At 36.3% G+C, this 10,593-nt stretch overlaps 1 protein-coding gene across 13 annotated transcripts in view; it reads right to left on the bottom strand.

Moving 5' to 3' along the window:
* The window catches only part of CDC42BPA (CDC42 binding protein kinase alpha (DMPK-like)), a 202,142-nt gene that overhangs the window by 114,211 nt on the left and 77,338 nt on the right, over positions 1 to 10,593 (bottom strand). For all 13 annotated transcript variants that reach the window (XM_014528257.1, XM_005880129.1, XM_014528258.1 and 10 more), the window contains exon 6: positions 8,289 to 8,382. In XM_014528257.1, the coding sequence (XP_014383743.1) occupies positions 8,289 to 8,382 (94 nt within the window). The remainder of the gene's footprint in view (positions 1 to 8,288; positions 8,383 to 10,593) is intronic.

The following is a 10,593-nucleotide window of genomic DNA, read 5'->3' as shown; positions in this document are numbered from 1 at the left end:
CGGCCGCCATCTTGGCTGACAGTTAATTTGCATAAGGATATGCTGATTAGCCAATGGGAAGGGTAGCGGTCGTACGCCAATTACCATGTTTTTCTTTTATTAGTGTAGATAAAACCTTTATTACAGCTGTTACTGAATTGACACATTTAGGGTAACAATATAGGATAAACATCACAGCCAGAAAATTCAATATTTAGTTTCAAACATTCTTTTTTTTTAACTGGTATTTTTTTGCATTGGAAGAAATTCACAATTGATTCATATATACTTATGTCTACCTGCCTTTGTTCCATCAGATATAGTTAGAACATTCTTATTATTGATAATCTGCCTAACATGTATACATAAAAAATGTTTACAATTAGTTACGGGAGAAAACCGCTCAAAAAAACTTGGCTGATACTTATCAGTAACCCGGAGATCATTTTTAAATACCTTAATGAAAACCTAAGGAAATAAATTATAATGATGTCCTGCAAACTACTTAATTAAAAAATTACATAAAAGGAAAAATATATCCTTCAAAAACTAAAGTTCCGATAGAGAAAAATAGTTGGACATATAATTAAGGCAAGTTAGATGTAAATTAGAAAGTGATAGCTAAAAATGATCCTGGGAACAATTTTGTAAGAAGCTTTCAATTAAAAGAAAATTGGTTCCTTATAAGATTTAAAAGAACTTATCAAAAAATGAACATTCTCAAGGCAGAATTCTGGTTAACATTCTGAGTTTCCTGGACTAAATTACCAGTCTTAGTAATCATTAGAATAGACTCTCTCTGACAATACTGAGATTAAGTAATTTGAAAACTCCGTTCCAAACTCTTAAAAATACTAGATAAAATGTAACAACCTTTTAAAATAAACATATACATAAGCGTTTAAAAAAAGAACTCTTTGGGGCCAAAAATTGAGAAATGGTGGAGAACCTGGGGTGGTAAGCATTAAAGCAGGAGGGGGGTTGGGGAGCTGTTAGTTTTCACTTTCTATTACTTGGATTTTAACGTGAGGACAAAGGAAAGGCGTTGAGCATACATGAGGTTTGCAGTGAGAGGTTGCCCATGTAACCTTTACCCTGGAGAGTACACTGTAAACAAAAAGCTGAATTTCAAAACCCTGCCACTCAGCAGAGAAGATAAGACTTTCTGCCCATCTTGATTGCAGCTGACGTGTGAAGAAACTTCCTCCTCCAGAAGTCCATAACCTTAGGTCACATGGTCCCACCGCCTGGCATTTTGGTTCACAGAGCTTCCGTGATCCAGACATTCTCAAGCCAACAAACTGGCAAAACTATTGGCACCAGATTAGGTGCCCCAGAAAGCCTGGCATAACAAACTTAAAACTACTCCGGAGGCACATGCTCATAGGTGGTCACACAGAATTCTCACACATAAACGCCCACTGAAAAAGAGCTGCCAACCCAATCACATAACCTAAATGAGTAATATCCCATTACGAGCAAGTCAGAAATCTGACCAATAGACTTAGACTCCTAACAAGTATCCGTTCCACTTCATGAAATATTTTTAACTCTCTGACATTTTATTTTTTAATCAAAAGCATAAGAACAAAATGATGAAAAAAATCAAATCAAATAGAAGTCCTAGAAAAAAAAGTCGTCAAAATGAAAAATACAGTAAATATGTGAAAGATATGAAAAGATAAATAAAACCAGATACACTTCTATGTACACTGTAGTTAAAAACTACAGAGCACCAAAAACTAAGAGATTAAAAACATTAAAGAATAAAGAGAGATTACCTAGCAAGGAATGAGAATTAAACTGACAGCTGAATTATTAATGCTAATGTAGCCGTCAGAAGAAAATGGAACTGTTTCTTCAAAGTGATGAGACAAAATAATTGCCAAAATTATATTCCCTACCTATCTACATTATGATACAAGAATGAGGGTTAAATAAAGACATTTTCACACAAAGACTGGGTGAACTACCACATGTAGACCCTTTCAGATAAACAGAAGCACTAAAGAACATACTTCATAAAATAAGAAATTTAACCCAGATGGAAGATGTGATACCAGAAGCAATGGTGAACAAAGACATTAGTTAACTTTGTAACTTTTACAATTAGCAAAATTGTGAACAAAGTTATTAGTGATGAGGAAGAAAAGGAGGAAAGGAAAAGGAGGAGGAGGAGGAAGTGGAGGAGCAGCAGAAGGAAAAGAAGGTGGCAGAGGAGGAGGAAACTACTTGAACACTGAAAAGTGAGGTGAAACTAAAATCCTAGAAACAAGAACCTGTCACTAAGGGTGCAATTAGGATTGAAATGGTCTAAGTTTCTTGAAGTGGTCTAATGTTTATGTTATTACACATTATCTTTATTTACTTTTTAATTATTATTTTTAATTGTGGTAAAATACTCATACCATAAAATTTACCATCATAACCATTTCCAAGTGTACAGTTCAGTGGCATTAAGTACATTTACACTGTTGTGCACTTATCACCAACATCCATCTCTAGAACTGTTCATCGTTCAAAACTGAAACTGTACCCATTTTTAATTTATCTATTTATTTGTTAATGGCCACCTAAGTTACTTACATTCCTTGGCTATCCTATATAATAAAAGCCTAATATGCTAAGTGTCCGGTCAGCTGTTCAACCAATCAAAGCATAATATGCTAATGATATGCTAAGGCTGCTCAACCACTCGCTATGATGTGCACTGACCACCAGGGGGCAGATGCTTCGACCAGCAGGTTAGCTTGCTGCTGGGGTCTGGCTGATCGGGACTGAGCGAGACTGGCTGGACACGCCCTGGAGCCCTCCTGCGGTCCCTCCTTGGCTGCCCAACCTTCTGCGTCCCTCCCCAGCCCCGATCGTACACTAGTGGGGTCCCTTGGCCTGGCCTGCGCCCTCTCACAATCCAGGACCCCTCGGGGGATGTTGGAGAGCCAGTTTCATCCTGATCCTGCAGGCTAGACTGAGGGACCCCACCGGTGTACGAATTTGTGCACCGGGCCTCTAGTTGTAAATAATGCTGCTACTGAACATAGTGTACAAATATCTCTCTGAGTCCTTGCTTTCAATTTTATGGAGTATGTACTCAGAAGTGAAATTCCTGGATCATGTGGTAATTCTATTTTTAATTTTTTGAAGAACTGCCATACTGTTTCCAGAGAGGTTATAGAATTTTACATTCCCATCAACAGTGTACAAGGGTTCCAATTTTCTACTTCTTTGTCAACAATTGTTACTTTCTGTTCTTTGTCATGGTAGCCATTCTAATGGGTATGAGATAGTATCTCATTGTGGTTTTGATCTGCATTTCCATAATGATTAGTGATGTTGAACATCTTTTCATGTGCTTGTTGGCCATTTGTATATCTTCTTAGGAGAAACGTTTATTAAAGTCCTTTGCTCATTTTGAATTGGATTACTTGTTACTGAATTGTCGGTGTTCTTTCTATATTCTGGATATTAACACTCATCAGATACATGATTTGCAACTATTTTCTCCCACTCCATAGGTTACCTTTTCACTAAGATGACTGTCCTTTAACGCAGAAAACTTTTTACTGATTCCAATTTACCTATTTTTTCTTTAGTTGCCTGTTGTGTGGTGTCACATCCAAGAAATCAATGCCCAATCCAATGTCATAAGCTTCCCCTATATGTTTCCTTTCAATGTTAGTTTTAGCTCTAACATTCAGGTCTTCGATCCATTCTGAGCTAATTTTTGTATGGTATAAAATACACTCAGTTTCTTGTTTTAATTAGAAATATGGTAGAAAACATTAACACTAGATTTTAGGTCAATTATAAATTTTAAAAAATTTAAGGTAAACATTAAAATATTTGAAATAGAACATAAAACTTCAAAGAAGTAACGAAAAAGAGAAATAAAACTAAATTTGACCAAGCCAATAGAATGCAGGAAAGAGGGGGAAAAAAAACACACAAACATGTATGTAAACAAACAAGCAAAACCTAGAGTAAATAGCACAAGAAAGGGTAGTAGAAATAAATACATCTACAATCACGGAATTCATAAGACTAAATTCACCGATTAAAAGACAGCAGTATCACACTGCATGACAAATAAAACCAAAATCAACATTGTTTTTTTAATCCTCACCCAAGGATATGCTTTTTAAAATTTGTTTTAGAGAGCGGATAGGAGAGGAAGAGGAGAGAAACATTGATGTGAGAGAGAAACATTGATATGAGAGAGAAACATTGACTGGTTGCCTCCCATACACGCCCTGACCTGGGATCGAACCTGCAACCTGGGTATGTGCCCTGACTGGTAATCAAACTCATAACCTTTGGGAGTATGGGACGATGTTCCAACCAACATAGGCATCTGGCCAGAGCCAAATAAACTTTTTATTTTTTTTAATCAGCAATAATCTGTTTTAAAGAGTTGCATCTAAACATAAGGACACTAAAATATTAAAAAGTAAAGGGACAGAAAAGATACATGAGGCAGGTGTTAAACAAAATAAAGTTAAGGAAGCTATATTAATATAACTCAAAATAGATTTTAAGGCCAAAATCATTTAAAATTTTTTTAATTTATTAACTTACATATAAAACACCCTGGAATAGCGATTCTAAATAACAACATAGCTACAAAAGAGTTGTGAAGATATTGATGATTACAGGGAAAAATTAATAATTTAACATCACATTAAGGATTTTTACATAAAAGGTAATACATCAGAGAAAAATAAAACTGGTAAGAATATAAAATATTTGAATCAGTTAACAAGTTTAATCTTACGGATATTATACAGAATCCTGCACCTAAAAGTTAGAAAAAACGTATTCTTTTCAATAAACTTGTAATACTTATAAAAACTGAGCTATTACAAAATCAAACAGCAAACAGTGACAAATGCCAAAAAACTAGTATCAATTAGACCCATTCTCCATTAAAATAAAACTAGAAATAATTAAATATGTTGGATATTAAAAGGCATACATCTAAATAATTAATGGTCCACAGAAGAATTCTAACTAAAGTTGGAAAATATTTAGAACTAAAAAATAGTAAAATGCTCTACATCAAAATTTATGAAGGAAAAGAAAAGCACAAACATTAGGAATGAAAAAACTATGCATGTAAAAGATTTTTAAACTAGGAAGAGTTCAACCTAAACAATTTTATACCAATAAAACTGACAGCTCATTGACAATAGACAATGTTCATAGAAAAAAATATAACTTACCAAAACTGACTCAGGAAGAAATAGAAAACCAAAGAGACCTATAACCATTAAAAAATTTGAATCAATAGTATAAAATCTACCTAGAAAACAAAATAAAACAGAAGAAAGCAAAACCTCACAAAAGCAAGGGTGATTTAAAAGTGATTTGTACCAATTATGTAAGAAACAGATAAGCCTTGTATTATATAAACTATTCTAGAGCCAAAACAGGCAAGGGGAGGAAACATGACTCCCTTGTTCATTTTATAAGGCTAAAATAACCTAAAAGTAGAAATCAGACAAGAACAATTTGAGAAGGAAAATTATTTGCTATATCAAATATGATGAATCTCAGGTATGAATTTCAGGTAACAATCTAAATTTGCTAATATAAAATTTTAGCAGAGTCTATCTAACAATTTGTTCAGATATAGCAATACCACTTCAAGATAAAGTTATGTTGATCCAAAGAATGAATGATTGCTGAACTGGTCCCAGGTTCGATTCCAGTCAAGGGCATGTACCTTGGTTGCGGGCACATCCCCACTGGGGGGCGTGCAGGAGGCAGCTTGTCGAGCTCTCTCATCGATGTTTCTAACTCTCTATCCCTCTCCCTTCTCTGTAAAAAATCAATAAAATATATTTTTTTTAAAAAAAGAATGAATGATTTAACTTGGACAATCTATGTCATTCATCAGATTAACAGATTAAAGAAAAAATATCCTTATATTATCTCAGCGGATGCAGAAACATCATTTGATTACAACAATAACAACTCTAGCAACAAACTCACAGTAATCAGAAATAGAAATTTCCTTAACCCAATAAAAAGCTTACAGCAAACATCATACTTAATTTGAAACTACAGGAAAAACACCATTAAAGTCAGGGACAAGGCAAAGAAGCTCCCTATTACCACACCTATTTAACATTGTGCTGAAGGTCACTGACTGCATGGTTAAGAGAAAAAAATAGCACACACAAAGATTTGAAAGACCAAAACCCAAAGCTCATCATAATTTGTGAATTATATAATTGTCTACGTAGAAAATCTAGAAAAATCTACAAATTATTTTGAACTTATAAAAATATTTAGCAAGATTGATAGGTTCTAGATACACCTACAAAAATCAATTGTGGTCCTATATAACAGCAACAAGCTATCCAACAACAAATTTTGAAAAGTTGTTTATATTAGGCCCCCACCCCCCAAAAACTCCACAAGATGCCTAAGAACAAACCTAACATTACTTAAAGGTAATGGACTTACAGTGAATATTATTTTAAAACTTAAATAACAGACATAAAAGAAAACCTAAAGCAATGGAGACGCCATTCATGGATAGTAAAATTCCATGTTATAGACATAAATTTCCAGAAAATCTCTGGATATGTAAATCTCTAAATTCAATGCAAGTCTACAAGCTTGTGTTTGTGAAAGGGTATTTGTATGTGTGTATACTATGGCTATAAACCGATAATAAAATCTAACAATCATATGGAAAAACAAATGGTGCACCAAGAGGCTGCAGGCTCATCTTGGTCTGGACACATACCTAGGTTTCAGGTTCAATGCCAGGGTGCGACACATAGGGGAGGCAACCAACAGATGTCCCTCCCTCCCTCCCTCTCTTCCTCCCTCCTTCCCTTCCTAACTCTCCATTCCTCTCTCTCTAAAATCAATAAACATCCTGGGGTGAGGATTTTTTTTTAAGTTACCTCCTTAGGATAAATTTTTAGAAGTCAATTTACTAGTCCAGAATAATATGACATTTTCATGGTCTTTAGAATGTATTTTACTAAACTGCTCTCTAAAAACATTTATGCCAATTAAAAGGATATATATTTGGACTTCTGCTATATATCCAGGAAACTGAAGTAAAAACAAAAACCAAAACAAACTAGAGAATAAACTTGGGGCATATAAATTTTAAGTGAGTGAAAGAAAACAACGGAGGCCCGAGTTAGCAGAACTAAGGCAAATGGTCACACGAAACTAAATCAACATCGAGGACTTCCTGGTAAAAGCATTCATTTCTGAACACTGTCCCTCAGGAAAATCAACTAGAAAAGAAAGACAAAAAAATATAATGAAAGCAAAGAAGCTGCATTTTTTTCTCCACGTAGGATTTATTTTCTTTGCCCATCTGGAAATGTAAAAATATCTCAAGTACAATAATAACCAGGTCAGCTAAAGAAGGAAGAAACAGGGTCTCATGAGAGGCGTACTGTGACCATCTTCAGATCATTAATATAAACAGTTTAAATGGCATATGATTTTATAGACAAGCCTAAATACCTTTGGGGAAGAAGGTGAAGCACAGAAGGATGGATGGGTGGGTGGATAGATAAATGGATAATATAAATAAACTAGAGGCCTGGTGCACGAAATTCGTGCACTCTGGGGAGAGGGCCCCCGCCCCCTCCCGGCCTGCGCCCTCTCGCAGTCTGGGAGCCCCGCGATCGATCACCCCGCAGAGGGAGGCCCCACCCACCCGCTGTAGCCTGCCAGTCGGTGTCCTGGGCCTCCCTCTTTGGGGCAATCACAGAGTCTCCCCTCACCCCTCCGATTGATCGCCCCGCCGGCTGAAGGCCTGCACCTCCCTTTGGGGCAATCAATCGCAGAGCCCCCTGATTGATCACCCTGCAGAGGGTGGCCTAGGCCTCCCTCTGTGGGGCGATCACAGAGTCTCCCCTCACCCCTCCGACTGATCGCCCTACCGGCCGGTGGCCTTGCACCTCCCTCTTTGGGGCAATCGATCTCGGAGCCCCCTGATTGATCATTCTGCAGAGGGTGGCCTAGGCCTCCCTCTTTGAGGCGATCGTGGAGCCCCCCCCTATTGATCGCCCTGCTGACCAGTGGCCTGGGCCTCCCTCTGCGGGAGATCGTGGGGCCCCCCCGACCAATCGCACTGCACCCGCCTTCGCTGGCCTGGCGCCAGTGCATGTCATAGCATGGTCATCCGGACGGTTGTTCTGCTGTTCGGCTGTTCGGTCGATTTGCATATTATGCTTTTATTGTTATAGGTGGTTTCTAAACAGATAAAGAAAGTAGCAAGTAGCAAGAAAAATGTCTGTGGGTAAAATAATTTAAAAATTATCTTTCCTTACCGTTCCATCTTCCATCAGTTTCAGACAAGAGCCAAAATCTGCTAACCGAATATGTCCGTTCATATCCATCAATATATTATCAGGTTTGATGTCTCTGAAAAAAATACATCCCATTTTTAGTTTGGAAGAATAAACATAATTACATACTTGGTAAGATCACCTTTCTGTCTAAAAATCCTAACTTCTTTTAAAATTAATACTCTAAGAACATCTATTTGAGTACTTTATGGGTTCAAATCCTGGCTCTGGTTCATATTAAAACTTTCTTAAACACAGGTCATTTCAGTCTTCTCCTGGAGATAAAAAGTACTGTGATAATTTTTATTCCCCACCTTTAAACTTGCACATATTCCAACACGCCTGCAGTAGTCCTACTTTCTGCATAAACAGGGGTGGGGAACCTCTTTCCTGCCAAGGCCACTTGGGTATTTATAACATCATTCAGGGGTCATACAAAATTATCAGCAACCCGATTTTAAGAAATTGGGGTGGGGGGAGTAAGAGAGCAACCAAAGGATTTGTATGCATGCATATAAGCATAACCCATGGACACAGACAGTAGGGGGAGTGAGTGCATGTGCTGGGGGGTGGGAACGGCTGGGGATAGGTCAATGGGGGAAAAAGGAGACTTATGTAATACTTTCAACAATAAAGAATTTTTTAAAAAAAGAATTTTAAAAAATTAGCCTGCTAATTTGGTCAAACATTTAATTAACTCACCCCTAATGCCTTGACAGGCCCAGACCAATGATGTTCCCCACCCCTGGCATAAAGAGAAGAGCCATAATTACTTGATACCTACTAACTTCTAGCCCATGAAATCAAACAGGGAAATATGTACTTCCTAGACCTTGAATGTAAATGTAGATAAGTAAATTCTCAATTACTGCACGTCATGACAAAACAAAGAAATTGCTTCATAAAAGGGACTTTAGAAAACAACAAACAACTGCTTAATAATAATGCATATTATATAAAGGTACCTATGATTAGTAACTGGCTTATAAGATATCCATATCTAATAACAAACTAAATCAAACCAGTTTTTGTATGTTTCTCCATTTGAACAATAAAACATGTTGCAAACCTAGGAAAATCATACATGAAATAATTTTTGTAAAGACGACCCAGCAATGCAGCGTTTCTAAACATACTATTAAAGATTATAATTGTGAAAAACTGTAAGATTAGACCTTCACAATTCACTCTACTTTTAGAGGAAGGAAAAGGATCTTCTATAAGCATTACATACACGAAAAATTATATTGCCATGTGGTTAATGGGAGCATGGTAAGGTTATTATAATTTAACCCAAATGATGCCAGTTGAGGCCTCTAAACCTCAATTTTCCCACCTGTAAGAGGGGATAATATTATTAATACCTTAACTACTGAAGTAATTCCTTTGAGTGTGTCATACATCACAGGTTGGCAAATTATGACCCACAGGTCAAATCCAGACCACTGTCCATGCATACATTCTACTGTAGGATTAATATATACCAATGCCACCATAGGACTCTGTATTTTTCTGAATGTCTTTAAACTTTGTAACTTATACAAGCCTGTGTGTAGGGTTTTGCAACTTGGTTTTATTCTAATATGTTTAAAATTTTTCCATGCTGATAAATTTTTCTCTAGTTCATTAATTTTCATTTCTGTATGGAATACTTTCATATACCAAATTTATTTCTCAATTCCCCCTTATAAAATTTAGATTGTTTCCAACAATTTTAGATTGTTTTAGACTTTTACGTTGCGATTACACAAAATGCTGAGATGAGTATTTGTATGAATGTCTCCTAGTGCTCATGTGTGAACATTTCTCTCGGTTGTGCATGCAGAAGTGAAACTGCAGAGATGAAAGATATGTGCATCTCCAACTTTACTGACAGGATAACTGGTAAGGCTGAGAATCTTTTTTATATTATCAATGGTCATCTTAGATTCCTGTTCTGTAAAATGAGTTGATATCTTTCCTGCTCTTTTATACTCTGTGTGTATTGTATGTTTTGGTTAATCTAGAATTCTGTTTATTCAAATTTAGTTGCATGTGTTACAAATCTCTTCTCCCAGCATGAGGGCTTGTTTTTTCACATTGTTTATATTGTCTTTCTTCGTTATTAGAAAAACCCAAAAACTACTTAGTACTAACGTACTCTTCTAATTTACCCTTTACTCACTTTTTTTCAGCTTTATTGTGATATAATCTAATCTAATAAAAGACAAACATGCAAATTGACCGTACCTTCACTATGACTTAAGCCACACCCACCAGCCAATCAGAGCAACTATATGCAAATTAA

Source organism: Myotis brandtii, unplaced genomic scaffold, assembly GCF_000412655.1.
Source record: "Myotis brandtii unplaced genomic scaffold, ASM41265v1 scaffold627, whole genome shotgun sequence".
In the NCBI taxonomy this organism is placed as follows: Eukaryota; Metazoa; Chordata; class Mammalia; order Chiroptera; family Vespertilionidae; genus Myotis; species Myotis brandtii.
Note: the sequence above shows the minus strand (reverse complement) of the source record. Positions and strands in the feature narration are given on the sequence as shown.